The sequence below is a fragment of the Beta vulgaris genome, chromosome 3, assembly GCF_026745355.1.
Source record: "Beta vulgaris subsp. vulgaris cultivar EL10 chromosome 3, EL10.2, whole genome shotgun sequence".
Taxonomy (NCBI): domain Eukaryota; kingdom Viridiplantae; phylum Streptophyta; class Magnoliopsida; order Caryophyllales; family Amaranthaceae; genus Beta; species Beta vulgaris.
The window spans coordinates 2,767,813-2,792,534 of NC_079204.1; the positions used below are offsets into that span (position 1 = coordinate 2,767,813).

General features: G+C 33.8%; 4 protein-coding genes across 4 annotated transcripts; 3 read left to right on the plus strand and 1 right to left on the minus strand.

The window, feature by feature from the left end:
• Positions 1-728: 728 nt before the first annotated feature.
• On the plus strand, positions 729-991 carry LOC125495804 (defensin Ec-AMP-D2-like). Its single transcript, XM_048640634.2, has one exon. It carries the CDS (start codon positions 790-792, stop codon positions 982-984), a length of 195 nt encoding a protein of 64 aa, XP_048496591.1. The 5' UTR covers positions 729-789; the 3' UTR covers positions 985-991.
• An 8,126-nt stretch (positions 992-9,117) lies between these two features.
• Positions 9,118-11,474, plus strand: LOC104888122 (40S ribosomal protein S5). The gene is made up of 4 exons (XM_010672990.4): positions 9,118-9,309; positions 9,963-10,234; positions 10,352-10,555; positions 11,212-11,474. The coding sequence occupies exons 1-4, from the start codon at positions 9,205-9,207 to the stop codon at positions 11,264-11,266; spliced, it is 636 nt and encodes a 211-aa protein (XP_010671292.2). The 5' UTR covers positions 9,118-9,204; the 3' UTR covers positions 11,267-11,474.
• A 262-nt stretch (positions 11,475-11,736) lies between these two features.
• Positions 11,737-14,845, minus strand: LOC104888123 (probable L-type lectin-domain containing receptor kinase S.7). The gene is made up of 2 exons (XM_010672991.4): positions 14,152-14,845; positions 11,737-13,485 (listed from the first exon to the last, which is right to left on the minus strand). The coding sequence occupies exons 1-2, from the start codon at positions 14,561-14,563 to the stop codon at positions 11,822-11,824; spliced, it is 2,076 nt and encodes a 691-aa protein (XP_010671293.2). The 5' UTR covers positions 14,564-14,845; the 3' UTR covers positions 11,737-11,821.
• A 5,360-nt stretch (positions 14,846-20,205) lies between these two features.
• LOC104888124 (receptor-like protein EIX2) lies at positions 20,206-23,564 on the plus strand. The gene has a single exon (XM_048640835.2). The coding sequence runs from the start codon at positions 20,245-20,247 to the stop codon at positions 23,332-23,334; it is 3,090 nt and encodes a 1,029-aa protein (XP_048496792.1). The 5' UTR covers positions 20,206-20,244; the 3' UTR covers positions 23,335-23,564.
• The last annotated feature ends 1,158 nt before the right edge of the window (positions 23,565-24,722 follow it).

Consider the following 24,722-nt stretch of genomic DNA (forward strand, 5'->3'; position numbering starts at 1 on the left):
AGCAGTCATTTCAAACAGTATAAATAGTCCTTGATTTCAGGGTGAAAGGTACGTTTTTCAGAGCATAGCACTGTTACTCTGTCATAAATTCTTCTCTCTCTCTCTCTCTTTTCTCTCTCTAAGAGTTCCTTTACATCCCTGACATCTGACTTAAGCTTCGGAGGGGGAAATACCACCCAAACCTCCAGGGTGGGTCCCTTTTGTGCAGGTTGCCTGGTCAGGAGTTTGCTTCGGGATTTGGACCAATCATTGTTGCACAAGTCTCCAGTTCTAAGAACCCATCTTTGGGAGTTGTGATATAAATTGCTAGTTTTACACTACATAACAATATACATATTCACTTGTTAAACATTTGAAAGAAATTATCTTTTCGATTTTGTCAAGTAGAATATAAAAGAAACATAAACAAGAATCGAAGTTAATGAGTGAAAAATATGCAACTTAATTTATCTTTGAGCAGGGACGAAGCCAGGCTTGATTTGAGAGGGGTTCAAGTTCAATTTACCTATGAAACAAGATATAATCATTGATTATCATTGATTTTTTTTCAAAGCTATATTAAGGCTGCAGGATTCGTGGACCTCTTAGGCCCCAACATAACTTCGTCCCCGTTTTTGAGGACTAATAATATGTTACAATGTACACAACGAGAGGTTGGAATAAACAAGATATAACTATCCTAGAGAGCCTCATGTTACGTACTATATAGAACTATAGAAGTATGTTAGTCATGTAACGTTACTTAGACATTAGTGACAAGTTTTCTTTGTTAATATACATTGGTTCTAAATGTGCAATAAATCAATTACAGAGGTTGGAACCAAGGTGGTAGAAGCAAGAATATGTGAGTCGCCAAGTTACAGATTCAGGGGAATTTGTGTGAGCAGGAACAACTGTGCTAATGTCTGCAAAACTGAAGGTTTTCCCGGTGGCCGTTGCCGCGGTTTCCGCCGTCGTTGCTTCTGTTACAAACACTGTGCCTAATTGTAGTACTCCTAGTAGTACACTATGCAATTCATATGTGTGTTACATAAATGAAGTGCCTTCTTTATCTACTATGGTTTTTGTTATATTTAAGAATAAGTTCATCAGTTGTAATCGTTGTCATTTGCATATCATATGATAGATCAATTTAGTTATGGTTAATTTTGATGTATGATATTTAATTTGAGTTGGTACTTTCTTATTATTGGTTTCTAATACTATACTGAAGTTTTTATTTGATGGGTATTTAATTTGCTCATATTTGCAGACTTTTTGCTTGATTTTTTCACAATATACCTTACATTGAAGATATGAAACAAAAATTTCATCAATCTTCAGTACTTTTGACTTTTGAGTCAGATTTCCACTACTTTTTATTTCATCCAATGAAGTATTAAAAGATACTTCCAGAAAAAGTATATAGCTAACAATCATCAATTTTATCTTGTACACAAACACAATGCTAATGTCTCACACGTACTTCCTAGTTCCTAACCAATCTGATTATGTTTCTGTGAATAGGTTTTTGCCCTATTCTCTCCGTCTGAAATAAAGTGATTATGTCTAAATTGTTTAAGATCTAATTTAATCTGGTGTAATCTTGTTTGGTATGGTCTATTGTTAAGGCTAAACTTTAACCAAATGTTGATGCTAATTTACAAGAAAAATTAGATTCATATAAAATCTTATTAGATTCATTTAGTTGTGTATTTTCAAAATAATATGATTTCATAATTTTTTATTAATAATAACACGTAGTCTAATACTCCCTCCGTCCCATTATATAGTGCTTATTTCATTTTTTGTGGGTCAAACTTTAAAATCTTTGACCGAATATTCTCATTTGTATATATAAAAAAACATATTTATGTGGGATCTTAGGCCTTGTTTGGTTGTATATAGGAAGTTATTTTTTCCATGTATTTGAAATTCCTAGGAAGTGTAAAATTGTGTTTGGTTGATAATGGGAAGTAGAACTTCATATGGGAAGCTCTACTTACATAGGGGGACCTAGGTAAGTAACTTCCTCCATTTTGGAGGAAGTAGAACTTCGTAGGAAATGCAAATTCCGATGGTTTTGTCAACCAAACAACTTCATATACTTCTACTTCCTAGGAATTTGCACTTCCCATGATTTGTTTTGTCAACCAAACAAGGCCTTATTAGATTCGTCTCAATGTATAGTTTCATAATATTAACTTTTTATATTTTTTATTAATACGAAATTGAAAATATTAAAGGTCAAAGTTATGTCTTGGAGACCGTATAAAAAAGAAACAAACACTATATTATAGGATCGGGGGAGTAATAACTAAGTGAAAATATGAAGATTTGGTCTGATATAATATATTGACAAATTTAGTTCTACAACTTAGGTAATAGACTAATAGTAATACCCCCAAAACTTTGCCAATCAAACTAGCTCACATCCATAAATTTGGTGAATAATATTGCTATGTAAAGAACGTACAATAGGGTCATATTGGTATAAATATATGCATATAAAGCTAAGTCCACATGACTTACGAAAACTATGGCTCATATATTGATAATTGATTATATATTGTACAAATTGCTAAAGGCCTAGCATTTACAGTTATGAAAACCAGAAAATGTCAAGCGTACAATTCATATACTCCATTCGATCTTTATTAGTTTATCCGTATTCCTTTTTAGGATGTCCCTTATCAGTTTATCCATTTATCTTATTTCTATTTTTGGAATGAGACCATTAACTTTCCATCACATATACATTCAACTTTAATATAAAATAGTACTTTCTCTATTTTTTTTATGTCTCACAACATTATTTCTCCTAAAACACTGTGAAAAAAATGGATAAACTAATAATTAATAAAGACAGGAGAAAATATATGTTTAAATATTGTTTGATCATCGCATCCCCAGTACGTAGTTGATATCCACTTCCTCGCCTTACAAAGACTTGTCCTATTGGTATAAATATCACCCTTTATAATCAAAATTTGACTTATTATATACATATATACCTATCTCCTAATTTGGTATTCTTCCATTATCCTTTACTCCACCGATTTTTCTTGCATTTTTATTTGTTAGTTTTTTCCAATGTATCAGTATATCAAGTAATGGAGAAATCGAAGCTCACCAATGTATTCCTTTGAAGCTTTTGTACCAAGTGAGTTCTTTTGAAGATCAATCTACAATCTACTACATGATCAATTCTTTTTGGTAAACTCCATCTCTTTACAATTTTAAACGAGACTACGAAAAACAACTATATAATATTTGCTAACAAATGGTCAGGTTATTAGTTGGGACACTTTTAAAAGGTGGCGTCTAACTTGTCTTATGTCCGACATAAACCTGATCATGAATCATAAAGAAAAAGATTTCTAGAATCTTTTTTTCTCTTCTCTATATATCGGAAGGTTGTACCTAACTTAAAATTTTAAATTTCTAAACAAAGATGAACAAGGGCGATATGATCTTATTTTAGTAAATTACTTATCACATATTTTCACTTAAGAAAGCTACATAACATATGAATATGGTTTCCAAGAATGATATAATCATAATCTTAATATTAATTGCAATACCTGTATTTCTACTAATTGTCTCATTATATTGTTACTATGGGGATTTATGTGAGAGGAGAACTCCTCAAGATGAAGAAAATAACCTTCACAGAGCCCAAACTTCGGTAAATCCAAATATATCATTTCCTGGGCCGGGCCAAAACTTTGAGTATTGGGTTCAGCTAATTCCAAGAGTTCGTAATGAGCAAATGATCAGATCCAACAACACATTCATGGGCCTTGATCAGCCCACAATAGATTCTTATCCAACTAGCCCATTTGGAGGTAGGATATGTGAGGATAATTTTGACGCAACTTGTGCAATATGCTTGGAGAAATACTTTCCTAACGACGTCGTAAAGAGATTACCATGTACTCACCCATTTCATGTTGATTGTATCGACCCATGGCTCAGAACTAAGGCCCAATGTCCTCTTTGTAAAGAAACATTACTTGTATTAGGTACATGTACATCATAGTTCAGATAAACAAGATATATGTCTTATTATTCCTACTTAACTTGTAAAAAAGAAATTGACATAATTTGGAAAATCAAAGTGTAACATGATATTTAGATATGATATACTTCATTATAAGGCCATTAGATTTTTCTTTCTCCTTATCCATTTTGTACATACTAGGAGTCTAGGTAGTGCTAGCTGAATAATACAAGTGACATTGTGTAACTTTGATTCGGTCGTCATTTTTTTTTCGTATTATATACGTAGCTTATTTTGACTATATACGTAACAGAAAACGTAATTATGTAGAATCTGATTGTAATCATTACGGTATAAATTTTCGTTGTATTATATACGTACATAGCTCACTTTTGACATTATGCATGTAAGGAGATATTGAGGTATGACTTATGAGATTCCAATTCAAAGTAAAGTGTTGGCTTTGTCCAAAAGAAGAGGGCCTAAATACCCACGTGTTGTTGTCTAATTAATGTAACGTTACTTGAGAACATAAGGTGACATGTATATTCATCTCTCTTCTTCCCTCAGATACGAGGCCCCTTATTTTCCAATTGGTCTAGAGCAAATTAAAAATCCCAACTGTGATGATATGGCAATACAGAGTGTAGCCTCTTTTGATTATAAAGTAAACTCATCTCTCTTTTTTTATATCAATGTGAGACACTCACATGTGTTGTGCGCTATACATCATAGCTTCAACACAGATCAAGTTAATTTGTAAGTGTAAAGATGGACCTCAAAATCTAGCTAGCAACACCATCTAGTAGAGAGAGTAACCAGCCATTCACGTATAGTACACACTAGGTGAAATTAGGGTCGAAAATTAATTAATTACTTCGAATAAGAGAAGAGAACGTTTCAACTTTCAAATTTTGATCCCTGATATTTTTGGACAAGTTCTAGAAGATGAATACACAGATTTTAAAAAGAAGTCGTCAAGACTCAATTGGCCAAGTGTTTACATGCAAAATAAATTGTATAATGCATACATATGGAAGCCATCCACACATCTATAGACGTTAGTTCATTATAGTGTTTAACTTGGATTAATTCATCAGAACAAAGGCATTGATTCAGTAAAACCCAAATGAATTTTTCTTCTAGTAATTTTCCTTCCATAAGAAGAAAGGTATAATTAGATCTTGATAAAGACGCATATCAGAGACTTTGTTGACTAAGTGCAGAGATGAATATCTATCTAATTTTTATATTTTCCTTGTGTCAATCAAGCCATACATTTATAATTTGATGTAAATATATAATTAATTTATAGGAGAACAAATACAACGCACAAATAAATAACTTTTACTCGATTTTCTAAGTGAATATATAATCAACCTATACATCATGTTAAGTGCTTGTTTGATTAATATAAAACATAATTATGTAAATGTAAAACGAAAAATTGTGAAAGTTTATTTAATTTCTTGTCGTAAACACGAAAACTGACACATCATGAGAAGTTTAATTATTCGCAAAATAGATAAATTAACTTACTACATATTCCCCTAGGTACATTTTCCATGAGATTTCTATATCAACCCAACAACATTTTTTACTGTCCATTAAATTCACTTTATTACCATTGGAATCACATGACAGCATACACACACTTCCTAGTTTCTACATTCAAGCAAAAGACTACTGATTTGCTAACTAGTGTTGATTATGAATGTATTGAACAAATTGTCAATAATCCGTGTATTAATTTTATGTTGAAAATGATAGAGTATAAATCTATTTCTTAGACCTCAACCATCAGTTTAAATTTTTGGTTGAGTTGGTCCCTTGACATGGTATCAGAGCTAGCGTGACAAAAAGGTCACGTGTTCGAATCTCATCCGCCCCTCCTTTCTCAGTGGAATATTTAGCGTCAGGTATGACGGAAGTCTGTCTTGCATCCACACTTCAGCCCAATTCCTAGGGTCTCAACCAGTCAACCATCAGTTTAACCTTTTGGTTGAGTTGGTCCGTTGGCAGAGAACATGTCAAATTGTACATTATTGCAAAAAATTATCGTTTACTTGATCTGTCTTATTATATCCACTTCCATAGTTGGGATCCACTTTCTCTCCTTATAATTCTTAATAATTTTGTGTATTTATTTGTATGTGGAAGTTTTCTCTGATGTCTTCACTTACAAATTAACAAAGTCTCATTGCTAAAATTGTGTCCTTATATATAACGTAAAATGATTTGTTAGTTTAATTAGCACCAGCAAGAAGCACTATAGTAGCGCCTTTCTTTCTCCCACATAAGACCTCCAATTAGACATAGCTTGCTAATCTTTGGCACAAGTAAGTTTCTGACCTGTAACCTTTTTTCATTTTATATTTACACTTTGTTGGAGATTTAATTTAATTATTCCTTGATTATAATTTATATATTAAATGAGTTGGATTAGGATTGAACTTTCAAATAGGATCGTGATATGATAATCGTTTAATTGGCATGCCCTGATCAATATTATTAAGGTGACTTATAATTGTTAAAGATTTCGTTATTTAATAGTTGAATCTAGATCACTTTGACATGAAATTTACACATTAAAAAAATAAATTAAGAAAGTTACCAAATTAATATGTTTAATTTATACATATGTGCATGCTTAATAAACGAATAGTTGGATAGAGATGACCTATTTAATAAATATGTTGAGTTATGATTTAGGATTGTTCACTCTCGTTTACTAAACAATTTGAGTTATGATTACGCGAATTCAACTTATTTACTAAAGAACTCGATATAACTCGACATGACATACTTTGCAAGTTGTACTGACTAATTGTACACGTACTACTAGTTGTACATTTTTCTTTAAGCTTATAATCTTATATTTTGTCTTGTCAATTGTCATAATGTTTCTAGATTCTTGAAGCTCAATCCTTTATTAAAAAGATGGATAATGATGATTATGAACGAGATGATGAAGAGATCAACGTTAAACTTCTTGAACGTTGGGTGAGAATTACCAAAGATTACAGCCCACGTTACCGCCGTTTACCAAGTGTAAACATTCATCCTAGTGACCCGGCCCATAAATTTAAATTCTTTTATCCCCAGCCCAATCAGAGATCGGGTCCAAGTATTGACCCGGATTCGGAAACGAATAGTCAAACTCTTGAATCTGTCTCAATACGATCCATGAGCTTTCAGAGTTACTTCAGTGGGACAACATTTGAGAGTCTACATGTTCCATCTCATGGCCAAACTGCTGAGTATAGGTTTAATATTGAAACCTATCCAGGAGTTCGTAGAGAACTTGTTTTGGATTTGGAGGATAACGCTATGACCAACGGATCCGCCTAAGTGTAACTAGGTCGGATTAACCTGTGTGAGATTTTTGATTTAAAAGGATAGTTCTCCTTATCAATATGTAAAATAAATTTATAGTGGATTATTCTATAAATAATGTAAAAATACGAGTGTATTATGACATTGAAGTTGTCTTGTTAATATGTGTTCATTGTAATATTGTTTACTTGAACGGTAATCTATTTAGTTATACTTAGTAAAATCTATACAAATATATTTAAAGGCACGCGAAAGAAAGCCTATGTACCATACAAATATATTGAACACGTGACCTTTGAAATGAAAAGTAAGAGTTTAACCATCAATACACTATGACTTTGTTGTTCATTGTTTCAAATAAAATATGATAAAGTCTTGTAATAATTGTAATTAACTTAAAAAAACCTAACAAGTATATATACTCTATCCGTTTTTTTATTGTTACATTGTTGTATGCATAATAATTTATGCAATATTACTTTCAAGCTTTTTGGAGTATATTTTTTGATCCATTTAATGTAAAATAATGAAAAAAAGTGAAAAGGTAGTATTCTTGGATGGAAAAAAAGAAGAACAAATATAAAAGTATTACTTTATGATGGGCAAGTACCCCAAATAAATAAAAATATAGCAATTAAAAAGAAACAATCATTTAAGGAAAATGTAGCAATTTTTTTAAAAAAAAAACAGAGCGAGTACATCTTTAACACTCTTATTAAGTAACTTACAACAGAATATTGATGTCATTTTCTCTTACCACAATCACTTTTTAGGTATTGTTTTCAAACTCAAAGCTTTCAAATATTTTTTACTTATCACGCGTGATGTGAATTTTTCAATTTATTCTTAATGAACAAAAAATACGAAAAGTAGCAAAATAAATTATCAAATAATAAAAAATAACAACATATTTATTTATTGTAACTGACTCGGGGAATCTCCCGGGCAAAAAAACTAGTTTACTTTTAAACTTTTAAAAATAGTGTAAATGCAAGGTATTGAATACGTGACCTTTGAAATGAGAAGTAATGGTTTAACCATCAATACACTATGACTTTGTTGTCTAATGTATCAAATAAAATATGATGAAGTCTTGTTATTAATAATTATAATTAACTAAAAAGTCTTAAACAAGTATAAACATCTCAACACTCTTAAATGAGAATATTTATAGTACACCTGGATGTACCATGCTCATGGTACACCCAAGACTATTTTCTCCAAATGAGCAACATGAGCGAATGAGCAAATGAGCAAATGAGCAAAATGAACAAATGAGCAGATGAACAAAAATTTCTACTCATTTAAGAAAATGAGCAAACATTTTTATTACAAAATGAGTAAAATGAGCAAATGAGTAAATGAGCAAAATGCTCATATGAGCAAATTTGGTGTCAAATGAGCACATGAAGTTCTAATTTATTACAAAAATACCCTTGGGTGTACCATGTTCAGGGTACACCCGGGTGTACCATGAGTGAACTCCTCTTATTATGCTTACAAGAAAATATTAATGTTATATTCTCTTTCCGCAATTTCTTTAAATTATTCTGCATCGTATCTATTAAAAAAAATTAGTAACATTTTTAAGCCAACATATTATAGTATCCTTAGTCCTTTTCAATAACTATATTCGGACCATACCAATCAAATTCTGCTCTAAACCCAACGGGCCACAATATTCACACTAACCAACCCATAAATCAGCCATATTATAGGCCCATTTACACGCCGCACAAGGGCAAAAGCCTGTATACCCAACTCTCTCTGATATAAAAACAGTATTCATAAACTTCGCATTCTAGGGTTTTAACGAGCTTTTGCTTCTGCAGTTTTCTCCTTCCTCCATTCTCTCTACTCCACTTTCTCTCTCCTCAATCTCAACAATGGCGGCGGCGGATGTAGCACCAGTTCCATTGCCAGTTGAATCTTCTGATTCATTGCAGAATGAAGTCAAGCTTTTCGGCCGATGGGGTTTCGACGATGTCACTGTTAGTAAAATCTTCTTCTCTAGTTTTTCTTCGTTTATCTGTTAAATTAGGTCTTATTTTCTTGATTTTGATTTTTTTTTTCAGTGATTTATCTTGTTATCTCGTATTATTATTTACATGTTTGTGGATAAATGTGATTTGTGTTTGTTAATATTGAAAAAAAGAGATCTTTGAGTTTTAGTAGCTTTTTTTTTGCTAATTAATTTGAAGATGATAAATTAATAATGGATTTTGACATAAAAAATTATTGAACCTGTCGTTTTGATTTTATGTGTGTAGTAAGAGTTGCGAATCTTAATTTATAAGGTTGCTTCATCGAGGAAAAGTGTTATTTATGTGATTTAATCATTTTTTTTTTATCTTCGTTGTAGTTTTGGTGTAGTGATATTTTTGTCAAATTTAAATCTAATTGTCATGGTTATGTTATGTTCTACCTTTGTTTTTTTGGATGCAACAATTTTTCGAGTATATTTTTGTTGATTATTTAAGCGTGCTGCATAATGTTCATGAGTGTATTGATGTTTATATGGGTGTGAAAGTGGCTACAGATGACACGCAGGTTTGTGGGTTGCAGACTATTGAACTAGTTTATATGCTTCCTTTGAACTATTTGAGGTATTGTGTTGATGATATGCTGTCAATTTGACATTTAGGTGCACGACATTGCTTTGGCCGATTACATTGGAGTGACTGCTGTTAAGCATGCCACATATGTGCCTCACACTGCTGGAAGATATCAAATGAAGCGTTTCAGGAAAGCTCAATGCCCAATTGTCGAGAGGCTGACCAACTCACTCATGATGCACGGGCGCAACAACGGGAAAAAGTTGATGGCTGTTCGTATTGTCAAGCATGCCATGGAAATCATCCATCTCTTGACTGACTTGAACCCTATTCAAGTCGTTGTTGATGCAATTATCAACAGGTAGTGCCTTCGAAGTTTCTTGATCCTAATACTATTGTTTGGTTGCTCATGTTCTTGTTGTATGGATTTAATTATATGATTCTCATTGTTTCCTTGAAACCATATTGTCTTATGCAGTGGACCACGAGAAGATGCTACCAGAATTGGTTCTGCTGGTGTTGTGAGGCGTCAAGCCGTTGATATCTCTCCTTTAAGGCGTGTTAATCAGGCAATCTATCTTCTTACCACCGGGGCTCGTGAGAGTGCTTTCAGGAACATCAAGACTATTGCTGAGTGCCTTGCTGATGAACTCATCAATGCTGCTAAGGGTTCATCTAACAGGTAATTTTATTCTACTTGAATCTGTTAAGCCACTAATTGGTAAATTGCTCTTCTATATCTAGAATTTGACATAATAGCTACTGCTTCATGGTATTGTTTGTGATCTGTCATGAAATTGAGAAAGAGTTGGTACTTTAATCATAATGCTATTACCGATCCCCAGTAAGAATGTATAGTTGTGATGAAATTCTCTCTTTGTTTTGTTTATTATAATTGCCTGTCCATCATCGAATACCGCTCTTCATATCTTTGCATTACCACCCTAGAGGTAGTATTGAACTGTACCGAGATTGTGTGTAGGAAAATACATTGTTGGGGATGGAGTTCATTTATCCATTACCATTAACACAATGTAATACATTGTTGGGGATGGAGTTCGTTTATCTATTACCATTAACACAATGTATTATAGCTACCAAACGGGCGATAAAAACTTGCAACATACCTGATCTTTGTTTTCTTGTAGCTGATCCGATGCAGACTCCAGTGGTTGATATGTATTATGATTTTGATTGTTGAATGTACACAAGCTTTGAATTTTGAAATAACTTGTAGCTGCTTAAATGCATTAAATGTCCATACTACTTTCATGGTTTGAAAGATTCTAATAGCTGTTTCAAGATTTCTGTGACTTATTTTTGTTTTGTGCTCTGTAGCTATGCCATCAAGAAGAAGGATGAGATTGAAAGAGTTGCAAAGGCTAATCGTTGATTTTGGGATTATGTTGAGGCTAGAGTGTTTATGTTGCTTCCTTCTCTGATTTTGGGATTATATGTATTTCATATAAGAATCAATATGTATTAGATTTTTGTTTCCAGCAACTTGTGCTTTACAATTAGATTTATATATTTCTATGAGAAGGGTGCTTAGTGTTGAAAGAACCTTCACATCAGTTTTGAATCTATGCTCCATTTCTCTTTATGCAATCGTTCATTTGCCTGTTGCCACAAGCCAACAAGGCATATTCGGGCTAGCAGTTCAGTAGCCCGAACTGATGGCTATGTGCTTGAGTTTCCGTGTCTATGAATGTGTTGCTCCATCTCATTCGTATAGGAGTTTTCTCCAACATTATGAATTGAAGTAATTTCCCCACAAGAATCAACGTTTAATCATTACTGCAGCTCACTTGGAGCTTGAATAATATTTACATTCACATGTAAATTGTTTGATAATGTTGAAAATGCACACAAATTCATACTACAGCATCCTTTTAGTGAACAATCTTTGCTTTCCATACAATTTTCTTTAGGTCCTTTTCTTTAAGTTCTAGCCGAAGGGAGCACAAACATAGCCTCCACAAAGATGAGGTCCACTGTTGTATGGAAACAATACAATAGGTCGATTTGGTGGCAACTCGGGTAGGATGCAGTCCATGGTCAAGAACGTTACTATTTCCTCCATTTTAGGCCTTCCATTGTTCTCGGGCAAGGTACAAAGCAAGGCAATGTCAATAACGCGCAAAGCTTGATTAGTGTCAACAATGGATCCCATTAATCGATCAACCATCTTAATTTTCTCACCCCTTTCATGCATTATCCATGCATAATCCAGCAAGTCCATTTCATCCATGGCTAACTCACTTTGACTGGAACCCGACCCTCTAGAATCTGTCTCGAGCTTCTCAGCAACCCATCTTTTTCTCCCGGACACGACTTCTAGCACGAGAATGCCAAAGTTGAACACGTCAACACTTCGACTAGATGTCGAATCAATCCCAAATGGATCACTCAGTCCAAAATCACCAAGCACGGCCTTGAAGCTCACGTCGAGGAAAACACTGCTTACTTGAACGTTGTTATGAGCAATTTGACGTGAATGAAGATGGCTTAACCCATTAGCAACATTTTTTACCACCTTAAACCGGCGACTCCAAGGTAAAACCCCAACACCAAACAACCACTTATCAACACATCCATTAAACATATACTCATAAACCACCATATAAACCCGTGTTTCATAACACCAACCTCGGATAGGCACCAAACTCGGGTGCCTAACCCGACTCAAAGACACGACTCGCTTCAAGAATTTCCTCCTATCCATGCTTAAAGAGCCCAGGAACTGACTCAGGAACCGCTTGACAGCCACATGACACCCGTTGGGCAAGGTGCCCCTGTACAAAACTCCGCTTGAATCACTCCCTATAACCTCCAAATCACTAAATCCCCTTGTGGCCAATGATAATTCTGACCTTGTAAACCTCCGTGCCTTGTTAGGCGGCGTTGGTCTCAGCTTCTTTTCCGGCATGAACATAAATGCTGACCCAACATAAGATTTTTTGGCTTTCTTGCCATTGAAATAAAGGTTGATGAAAATCAGAAAACAGAGCACCACAACACAAATGAAGATCAGAAATGGGGTAGATGACCTTTCCTTCTTAATGGGTACCTTGTTATTCTCACTAACTCTATTTTTACCAACTAAAATCTTACTATCACATGTTTCACTTGTTGGGTAACGGAGAAATGCAGGTGTTGTGAAGGTAAAGTTCCAGGACAAAATGTTGTGTATCTGTGTTTTGTTTCCTGTTGAAGCAGAGAATCCTACAAACATATACTCATTAAGAAATGGTGTGAGATCAATGTCATCAGAAAACACTGATCTTAGTGGAGTCTTTGGGTTTGATTCGACCCATATCTCCATCCTTTGGGTAGATCCATCATAAGTAATCCGTGCTAGATGGATTGACCCATCTTCAAAGGATAAGCCATAATCTGAGGCATTAATGGTGGACTTTGATACAATGCTACCTAAGTTTATACCAATGTGATTGTCATTCGGGTCACCATATTCCGGGTTTTGTCGTGTGTCGAACTCGACAGCAATAAACTTGTAGTTGTCATTGCAGGCGTCGTTAAGCATTCCTAGCCAAGGTCCAGGTCGGCCTACTGTGAACTCATCCGGGGCGATTAGGAAGGTGAGTCCACTTCCTGCATATAATTATGTTCCTGATTGTTGTTAGTAATCAGTAACACATAATTGCACATTTGACTATCAGTCTATCAGTCCATAATCTACAAATATATTGCTCCTATTATTAAGTCAGTCATTATGATTTAGGAGTGAAATTTCCTGTAAAAGAGAGGCTGATCTAATCTCTAAATTAAGAACATTTCTTCTAAACAAATTTGTTTGAGACTGCTTCAGACTTTTGAGAGTAATGACTTTATGAAGTTCCTAATATCAGTGAACAATGATAGTATATAAAACTAATTAGATACATCAACTGTGCAAATTCCATTTGTACTTTGTAGTGCCTTCGTGGCTCATATGGATCAAAAAAAAAGAAACTGCGCAAATTCCAAAACAAGACCAGTGGATAAGCATGCAGCCTAGACTTTTGTCCATTTCACTGAATCACTCAGAATGCTTATCACAAGAAAGTTTCTTGGAATGCTGCCTAGGAAGCAAAATACTAGTTATAATTATAACTCAGACCTCTTAATTAATCAGAAATCATGAAAGTTTTAAAAATGTTGAACTATTTATATAGCTGTAAAGTTCTATATTATCAAGAAAAAAGAACCATATCCATGGCATTATAATCTTCTCAATTAGTCCTAGATAAAACCAAGTAGATAACGAAATTTTCTTACCTCCATGAGCTTCTTCTGAAGTACTATTAGAGGGTAAGGGTGAAGTATGGTTATTGAGTTGGAAGGAGAATGTAGTTTCAAATGAAGCCGGTGTTTGGCTATTAGGATCAAACACCCTGATAGGTGAAGAGTAGATTGCTCGGCCTGCTTGATGCCTAAGATCATCCAATTCTGAAATATCCGGGATTTGGATGCTTTGCTTGTCACTAGAGAGCTTAGCACTTCCTAGTAGCTTAATATCATGCTCAATCCTTGGGTTAATAGATGTGCTAAATTTTGGAAAAGAATGGGATTTGGTCATAGTAATCATATGAGTACTCTTTAGACCATCTTCGCCACCCAACACCACGCGTAAAACCAACACTAGAGCTAACCACACGAGAAACCTTCTAAAGAAGGCGGTGCAAGACATAGGACAGGGTAGCAAAACTCGGTTTTGGTGGTGGTAGTGGTGGAGGAACAATGATGAAAATGAAGCATATAGTAGTGTTTAATTTGCAAGTTTTGTCATGTAAGTTTAATTCAAGTAGAATATGTTAATGGACGTGGCACAATATAGAGCATTGGTGCAACATAAGTAGATTATCTAGGTTGGATTTTGTCTAGTTGTGTGTAAAATATGAAAAAGAAAGCCTATAAGTTGAGGGAGGAGGATGATAATATTGATAAGAACAAAAGCCACTATCGTTTCATAACAATGGATGGGGCACCAACTGGTGAAGGTTAACTAAGATTTGTGCTTTCTTTTGGTCGTTTTCTAAGGACCCTCTTTGTTTTTTGGCACTTTGTTTACTTGTATTAACACTTAACAGAATGTACATGCAATATCAATAATGCAATTAGGTGTAGTACACTAGTACTGAATACTGAATATTTTGAGGCCTTGTTTGGTTGTATATAGGAAGTCATACTTCCTAGGAAGTTATTTTTTTCATGTATTTGAAATTCCTAGGAAGTGTAAAATTGTGTTTGGTTGATAATGGGAAGTAGAACTTCCTATGGGAAGCTCTACTTACCTAGGGGGACCTAGGTAAGTAACTTCCTCCATTTTGGAGGAAGTAGAACTTCGTAGGAAGTGCAAATTCCCATGGTTTTGCCAACCAAACAACTTCATATACTTCTACTTCTTAGGAATTCGCACTTCTCATGATTTGTTTTGTCAACCAAACAAGACCTGAAATGTATCACATGATTAGTCTTTTGAACTCGTCCTAACTACTCAGCACGTAAAATTGTTCTGAGTTATCCCATGATTAGTCTATACTTCCTCTATTTTTTTTATCTTTCTCACTTTCCTGTGCATATCTCCTAATGCATATCAACTTAAATATCTTTCATTATATATTAGTAAAGATTATAATGATTGAATATTAATAATGTACTAATTGAGACAAATCAAACAAGATTCTACGTGACTATATTTTTTCCTTATAAATTGAAAAAAATTGAGAAGATTCTAAATGAGAACGATAAAAAAAAAAACAAAGAGAGTAATCCTTAATATCTAAAAATGATTTTCAGGGTGGGAAAGGAGGGTTTACAATGATTTAGGAAGTAATGAGTCAAATGATTAGGGGGTCTAAAAAGTAAAAACAAGGGCGATACATTTTAGGAGGAGTATATAGTTCCTAGTTTCTTTAATAATCAATAAAAAATTCCAACAATATAGATCTTTCCAGCATGTTGTTCTTTTTCGGAACTTGTATGGCTAACAATCAGTTTCATTATAATTATTGATATTTTTACAGGAATTATTGAAATTTTTTGATCAAGAAGAATGCTAAATATAGCTTTGTATTCAGTAGTGGAGCTTAGGGCCAGGTTTCAACTACATAACCTATAATCTATATATAGATTAACTAGGTTTTGACCCGTGCAAAATGCACGGAATTTTTTATATTTATAAATTTTATGATTTTATGATGTTTCTCCCAAAATCATGGGGTGAATATTAGATCATGATTTAAACTTTTTATAATCATATCATTTATGAGGAATATTTTAAAACTGACGCATAACCCGTGCGTTCAATGACTGATGTAATTAATATTATCGTGCGACGTTGACTGAAAAAGTATTTTCTTTACCCATTGCTTCACATTGAGGACCAAATAAAATCACAGTTCGCTCTATTGTTGGGATTCAATCATGCAACCACTTCTTTTCCCACTTTTTGCCATCCCTACTTTCCACTGCCCCTCTCACCCCCACTCTTTTGTCGTCTTGAGATCCCGTGATCTTTATCACATATAAAATTTCAAACCCTAATGCTGGTAACTCTTGATATGGCTAACTAACCCGTGCAACTTACAAACCAAAAATGGAGATTTAAAACATAGCTAGAATTGTTATATTTAATTGAACCTTTCTCCTGAATTTGGGCAATATCATATTTAAATAAAATGGAGATTTATTCGAAAAACTGCTACATTCGATCAATCGAATCTTATGTTATTAAAGAAAAAAGTTCTCATTCAATACCAGATTATTCGAAAAAAGTTATCCAAAAGTTTGACCACAGATTCATCGAACACATTTGATATTTTCGAAAATGGAGAAAAAATGAATTTGATTGTGTTTTTATTCATTGACGTTGGATGTGTGAGATTTAGATGTTATCTACATAAGTTTTTTATATGAAGATGATGATTCACTTTCTATATGTTCAAATTGAGATGGAAAAAGATAGAATTTGTATGGCAGTGAAAACTGAGAGTTCTAAGCAAGGGTTTGTTACAGTTTGGAACTTTATTAGCAAATTAACTTTTGTTGAGATTTTGTTATATTTTCTTATCTATTTATATATTGGCTAATCCGTTTTTTAGTTGATAGTTTAATATTAGGTGTTAGTACATAAGATGTTTATTCTTTTGTGCAAGCTAAGTGTTAGTACATAAGATGTTTATTCTTTTATGCAAGCTAAGTGTTAATACATAAGATGTTTCTTTTTTGTGTTATAGATGAGGTGTTAATATCAATTATTATTGATTTTATCGTGGATCGTGTTTTGTATTGCTAATCACATTGTAACTCACTAATAATAATCATCGTTTTATGGGATACACCGTAGTCTTCGTAATATGACGACCCACTATTTTATAGTTTGCAATGAACTTATAATTTTGATGGTATGGATATGTGGTCAATGATCTTATAATTTGAACTTTTTAAATAACCTATAATACAACTTATTGTATGATTAATACGTCCCTTGGTAAACTTTAAGTTTAATATTATAATATGTTAAGACTTTTATTTTAATTTGGGTTTAAGAGAGTACAACATGTTCATTTAAATAGTTGTAATACCTTAAGTAGTACCTAAAATATCAGCTTCTTTCTATAAATTTATTTCTTAATTAGTGCCAAAATATATGATTAATAACTAATATACGAATTTAGGGGATATGAATTTTTAATTAGTTTCTAAAATACTGTATTTAGGGAATATGATTTTTTTAATTAGTGCCTAAAATATCGGATTTAGGAGATATATTATTTTTGGTAGTTTTATGATGCATAAGTAATTACTAATTAATAGCAATCAATTCCTAAAATTTAGTTGATTTACATTCCATAACTGAAAACTTTCTTAAAAATTACCTGATATACCTAAAAAATATTTAGAGACAAATACACGTGGCAAAAAATTGTAAAGATATTACAAAGGATTGACACATCAACAATTCAATTTGCTCTTGACACATAAGCAAATCCTTATTGCTTTATAGTATTATATAGATAGTTGAACATTTGGGCTCCGATTGTTTTCTCGGAAAACGATTTGCTCTAATTTCCGTTGTTTGGTTCGACAAGAGTTTCAAAAGGAACAGTAAAGTGGAAAAGAGTTTACCATCTCTTTATAAACATTTTTCTCCAAAACTTGAAAGAAAAATTGTTGCTAAAAATAAGTCAACTTTTTGATTATTCTTGAATTAGTCGACCTTTAATACCAATCTGTTTATAACAAGTCGTTGCCTGTTATTAACTTATTTAACTGTGATATGTGTAACTTTTCAAAGGAATGAGACAAAAAAAAAACTACAAATTAAAAAAAAAAAGAAAAAAGTCAGATTATTTGTAATAATATTGATAACTACTAAAGATAGACTTATTCAGGAAATAATCAAAAGACTTATTTTTAGCAAATGGGACAAAGGTTAACTTATTATTGACAATTATTCCTTTCTTTTTTGTTGCACCATTTGATATTTGGGCACTATTAATCAACCAACTTTGACAAGCTTTCTTTCACCGTTACATAAGGAAAAATATAGTTGTTCCGGTTAAGAAACGGTGGCGGACCTAAGAGGCCAGTAATTGGGGGCTATCCGGGAGTGGTGATCTACACAAGAACAAACGTGAGCTACTCTCGGGGTGGTTGTGAGGAAACCCCCTTCGATGCTCAAGTCAGCTAATGTCCGATAAGGATTACAGAGAGAGATAAGCTATTTTAAGTATGAGAGAGAATGTACATGCAGAAATAGTACCATTGGACTATTTATAGATGAACTATTCATCTGACAGGAGAGGTAATCCTTTGACACGTGTATGACTGTGATGAATCTGTCAGAGGAAAGATTCCCTATCTTTTGTCCTTTTCGGTAGCCGTGACGGCAGTCCCGATTTCAGATTGAGGAACATTTATTTCCTTCTCATGAGTTCGCGTCCTGGACATTTCCTGTCGGACTTAATTCATGTCCGCCAGCAGACTTGGGTAGTACCCATACAATAGTCAACTGATGATCTTATTAAATTCGTCTCAATGCGAGAATTTCAAATATTAACTTTTTATAATTTTTACTTATACACAATTAAAAATATTAACGTTCAAATAAGAGTTTTTTTTTTTAAAAGTAGGTATTAGATGCAAATGCAATTACCTCATCTACGAATTAATTTCTTCTTCTAATAGCTAGGTTAGTCTGAGCTGACAACTAACTTGGGCTTTGGCAAAACTGTTCGGGTAGGGGAATTGGTATTTGGATGGACACTCAAACTCTACTTGGCTTTGGACCAGAAATATTCAGGCCCAGTGGAGGTCCAAGTTTATCTTGTAAAAGTACATTTATTACCTTGTTCTCAATATTCTCATGCTATCTGTAATATATTCTTTTCGGGCTTTTATGTTGTTCTCGACACATTTTTTCAGATGGAAAACTTATCACATATGGTTATGTGGATTGTAATCAAGTCAATGACCTAAGGATAAGGGCATGTAATCAAGTCATTTGGCTCATACTTTGGCAACGGAGAAACTGAAAAACATGGGAGAAAGATTGTCCACTACTTTGACGATAGGGCCTTTTGTAGGCAACACAAACAACCTTTTTACTACAAGGTGATCAGGATCGGGATTCTACTCAAGATCGATGAAGGGGTAGATGTAATATGTTTTTTAAAAGGAGATCTTATATTAGTGTTAATCTCTATTTGCTTTTTTTTTAATTTGATATATTTCTATTTTGGGAAATCAAACCACCAATTTTGATTGATTATATTGAATTTTTTATAAGTAAAAATATAGTCATGTATATTAAATTTACTTGAAAGGCGTCAGAGATGTTAAGAGTTAAAAAAACGTCTTGAAAACTGTCCAAAAACAATATAGCAAATTAAATAAAAGAAAGCGGAGGGAGTACATTAGATTCTATTAGCACTATGTTAGCAATTTACTATAAGCATTATATAGCTACGTAAAGATCTACAATGTTTGCATTGGATATTTCATACTTGTTAGAGAGGAGCCACAAACTAATCAATACAACAATCTTATGCAAATTGTTGAGTAAATCCAACACTAAATATTCTTTGTTTGACTGACTAGATTTGATTACAGTCTACAGACAAACCATTACCTTGTTTTATTGAGCAAACTCAAGTGACTAGTAATTGATCAAAAAGACTTCTTCTATGACAATGAAACCATAAGAGAAGGACTAGTAAAGTTTCCTATAGCTAACAGCTAATCTTTACGTATTTCTTACTTGAAAACGATGATATACAACTTAGCTTATATATACTAATTAATCTTATGAGTTAGTCTCCTACATCCCACAAACACAAATTGTCCAATCTTTTTCTAAATTTAACAATGACTAGAGTTTATTCACTAGCACTCTTTCTTACTTACATGCTCATGCTCATTGTGCAGCAAATGTGCTTCGTCGTAGGCTGCCATGAGGTCGAAAGAGAGGCTCTCATAAACTTCAAACGAAACGTTATCGAAAGAGAGCCTCTCTTTAACTTCAATCTAAGTGTTACTGAACCAACAAATCGTCTCTCTTCATGGAAGGGGGAGGATTGTTGTCAATGGCAAGGAGTAACTTGTCATAATGTTACTCGTTTCGTGCTTAAACTCGATTTACACACTGATATATCTCCATGTCTTGCACATAGTTTTAACACTGAGGAGAGTTTCATGTATGGTTCAATACAAGGTGAGGTCATGAAGTGTGAGATTGTTAGTGCTTCTAAGCTAATTTTCCCTCATTTTGATAGTTCTTTGCTCGAACTAAGACAGTTGAGGTACTTAGATTTGAGTGGGAATTCTTTCGGTTATAGCAGTATTCCAGAGTTTATAGGGTCAATGAAGCATTTAAGGTACCTTAACCTCTCGGATGCAGAGTTTAGTGGGGTTGTTCCTTCACAACTTGGCAATCTAACTAGCTTACAAGTCCTAGATCTTCATTGCTCTCAGTGTTTTGGTTTTGGTTCATCACTCAAAATACCTGATCTTCATTGGGTTTCTTCACTTGCTAATTTGCAGTATTTGGACATAAGCCACAATGTTCTGACTGGCAAAGCATTGCAAGCACTACGCGATCTTCCATTGTTACACCTCCGACTCTCAGGGGTTGGAATTGGTAATCCTCACTTATCTTACATATTCTCTAATTCAACTTTCCTTTCTATACTCGAACATCTCGATCTTTCGAGGAACCTCTTGGAAGGTCCAATCCCACATGTTTTAGCCAATATGAGTTCTCTAAGAGTCCTTGATCTTTCACTTAACTACTTGAATGGCTCTGTCCCTCTTTGGCTTAGGAACATTAGAGGACTTGAATTTCTTAGCCTTAGAGGAGGAGATTCTTATGATAGTATACATAAATCTAGATGGAATTCTTTTAGTCATATTGAGGGAGGGACAATTATAGGCATTGTGGGAAATCTATGCAATCTCAAAGTACTAGATTTGTCCCATAACTATGTTCTTGGAGGAGATGTACTAAGCTCTTATGAGAATTTTTCAAAGTGCATCACATATGATTTGGAAATATTTGACTTATCCTTCAATAATGTCACATCTACTTTGCCTTATTGGTTAGGAGAGTTCAAAAAATTAAAAGTTTTGGACCTTGATAGCAATAGGCTAGATGGTCCAATTCCCTCTTTTATTGGGAACTTACCATTATTACAAGAATTACATTTGAGAGATTGTGGTTTAAATGGTTCCATTCCCTCCTCCATAGGAAAATTATCTTCCTTGAAAATTCTAGATTTAGGAGATAACTCATTGCATGGATCCTTTCCCTTATCTTTAGGGGCACTATCATCCTTGACAAGCTTAGATCTTTCGTCGAATTTTCTTGATGGTGTAGTCTCTGATTCACATATTGGCAACCTCTCGAGTTTAGAGCTCTTAGACTTGAGCTTTAATCTACTAAACTTGAACCTTACCTTCAATAAGCTACCCATGTTTCAACTTAAGGAACTTCATATGAGGTCTTGTAGAATAAAAGGTCAATTTCCACAATGGATAAAGATGCAAAGTGAGCTCTTTGTGTTAGACCTTTCCAATAATGAGATCTCTGGGGAATTGGTGGGATGGTTTCCAAACATGAATTTACGCTACTTGAATCTCTCCAACAATCATATTATAGGTCCAATTCCGGATTTCCCTTCTTCTTCAATCCTTTTATCCTTAGACCTCTCAAACAACTCTTTTTCAGGGACTCTTCTACATGCTACATCCCCTAAAAATGAGCTAGTAAAAAAAGCTTCATTGTGCAATTTGAGGTACTTAGATATACTCCTCCTTAAGGGGAACGAACTCACCGGTACAATTCCTGATTGTTGGGGGGACTCAACATACTTAAGCTTTGTTGATCTCGCTTCCAATAAACTCTCAGGAACTATCCCCTTAAGTTTTGGATTACTTCCATGGTTAGTGAATCTTCAACTAAACAACAACTCTCTTGAAGGTGAAATACCTTCAACTTTTAAGGCTCGACGTTCAGGATTGGTGATCTTGGATCTTGGTGAAAATAAGTTAACAGGGAAGATACCTAGTTGGGGTAAAGAAAGCCTTCCTTCTCTTTCGATTCTAAGATTACGAGCAAATCAACTTGAAGGTGTTATTCCTACACAATTATGTTCGATTTCTTACCTTAAAATCATTGATCTCGCGAATAACAATTTGACAGGAAGCATCCCTCGTTGTTTTGGCCACTTTATCAACATGAAATCTCATGGTGAAACAGGGTACTTTGTTGGTGCACCTCCTAGTACAAGGGATAATGCAATGGTGGTTTTAAAAGGTGATGAACTAGAGTATACTACAACATTGAAGTTTGTAGTAAACTTAGACCTTTCGTCTAATAACTTAGTGGGATCAATACCTGATGAGCTTACAAATCTAACAGGACTCATCGGTATGAACTTGTCATACAATCATTTGACAGGAAGTATTCCAAAGAAGATAGGTGCAATGAGCTCACTTGAGTCTCTTGATTTATCTAATAATAATCTCTCAGGAACAATCCCATCTAGCTTGTCTGCCTTAACATCATTGATTGGCTTGAATTTGTCCTACAACAAACTTCATGGAGAAATACCTACAGGAAACCAACTCCAAACTCTCAATGATCCATCCATATATGGCAACAATGCAGGTTTATGTGGAGATCCATTGCCAAATAAATGCGAAAGCAAACAACGCAAACCACATGAAGAACAAGAACAAGAACAAGCTGCTGAAGAAGAGAATAATAGGGAAGATGACCTTGATATGATGGTGTTCTACATTGTTGTAGTGCTTGGCTTTGCTACTGGATTTTGGGGAGTTGTAGGAAGTTTAGTGATAAAGAAAACATGGAGACATGCTTTGTTTCGACGTGTGGATTGTGTCATGGATTACTTGAATGTGCAATTTGTGGGAAGGATCAAAGGGTTGAAGAAATAATAGTAGAAGTTTTAGATACCATGGAACAAATTAAAGATCATGAATGTGTAACATGGATTTTGGTAGATCACTATTAGTATTTTTTTCATACATGTTTTCTTTTCTTCATTTGACAGTCTTGGGTTTGCAGTATTGGTGTGTAGTTGTAAACTTGTAATATAGCTTACTTTGTATTCTAAGATGAAAGAAACCAAAAATTCCAAAGAAAGCATAGGTTTTTTCTTCCAATATAGATAATGTTGCATAGCCATAAAATAGTACTAGTAGTTTTTGCTATCTTATTCTTATGGATAAAACGAAGCATACTCTTACGCCCAATGTCCTTTTTATATTGCGAGTCACGAGCATCCCAGCAACAATTACCAAGTAGAGGAAACGCGAATGTGAGGGTAATGTGAAAATTATCGCATAGTGTGAAGTGTAAACTAGTAGTCCAAACTTTCGACAACAATCTATGATTACCATTTCAAAAATAAACAAGAATTTTTCTTTTCTTGATGACATGATTGACTCGTACTACTTGTCTACTTCAATTGCTTTTAGCTGTTGAGAGGGGAGACATCTAAACTTTTTCCCCGTAATATGTGCAACATCTTTTTCATATTAGTGAAATGTAAGTAGGGTGAAAGTTCGGTATACAATTTGGATTAGGGCCTAATCTAATCCTATCCGAATAAAATTTGAATCTCAATTTTACAATCCGAATCCAAACCAATTAGAGTTCGAATCTGATCCAATCCAATCCGAATTTTCATACTCTAGATTGGATCTGATCCGATCTGAAAATCCGATTTTTTAAAATTCTAGTTTTTCGATGAAATAAATTAAGTATAACAACAGCCTAGTAGGTTTAGAAAATGAGGAATTAAGTGATGTTAAGGTTTTAGGGGGATAGGTTGAAGTGCTACGCCTAACGAGCTATGGACTAGGCATTTTATATATAAAAAAAAATTCAGTAAAGCACTTAAGCCCAATCCAGCTCCATAATACAAGGCATATTACTATTCGGTTATATTGGACTTTTGGATCCAATTACCCTCAATCCAATCTGATTAGAAAATCCAATTTTTCAAAAAATCTCAATCCGAATCCAATCCAAACACATTTCGAATCCGATTCGACTTACTAATTCGGATATCGAATTGGATTTCGTATTTTATCCGAATAACTTCACCCCTAAATGTAAGAAAAACACTTTAGGATTTGCTCCTCACAACGAGTAGTATATATACCTAATGGTCCCGTGCATCGTATATGTGTCATCAAATTGTAGAAGTTAAAATATATATTTCCTCCATTTTTTTACATGTTACACTTTGACATTTTATATTATTTACAAATTTCACTTCGACCATTGTTTGTGATTTATATGTGAATAAAAAGTCATG

Bases quoted from the DNA above. Each gene is read 5' to 3' on its own strand.
- LOC125495804 (XM_048640634.2), top strand. From the start codon at position 790: ATGTGCAATAAATCAATTACAGAGGTTGGAACCAAGGTGGTAGAAGCA.
- LOC104888122 (XM_010672990.4), top strand. From the start codon at position 9,205: ATGGCGGCGGCGGATGTAGCACCAGTTCCATTGCCAGTTGAATCTTCT. The intron at 10,235-10,351 runs GTAGTGCCTTCG...TGTCTTATGCAG, and splicing joins GTTGATGCAATTATCAACAG to TGGACCACGAGAAGATGCTA. The intron at 10,556-11,211 runs GTAATTTTATTC...TGTGCTCTGTAG, and splicing joins GCTAAGGGTTCATCTAACAG to CTATGCCATCAAGAAGAAGG.
- LOC104888123 (XM_010672991.4), bottom strand. From the start codon at position 14,563: ATGTCTTGCACCGCCTTCTTTAGAAGGTTTCTCGTGTGGTTAGCTCTA. The intron at 13,486-14,151 runs GTAAGAAAATTT...AATTATATGCAG, and splicing joins TTCAGAAGAAGCTCATGGAG to GAAGTGGACTCACCTTCCTA.
- LOC104888124 (XM_048640835.2), top strand. From the start codon at position 20,245: ATGACTAGAGTTTATTCACTAGCACTCTTTCTTACTTACATGCTCATG.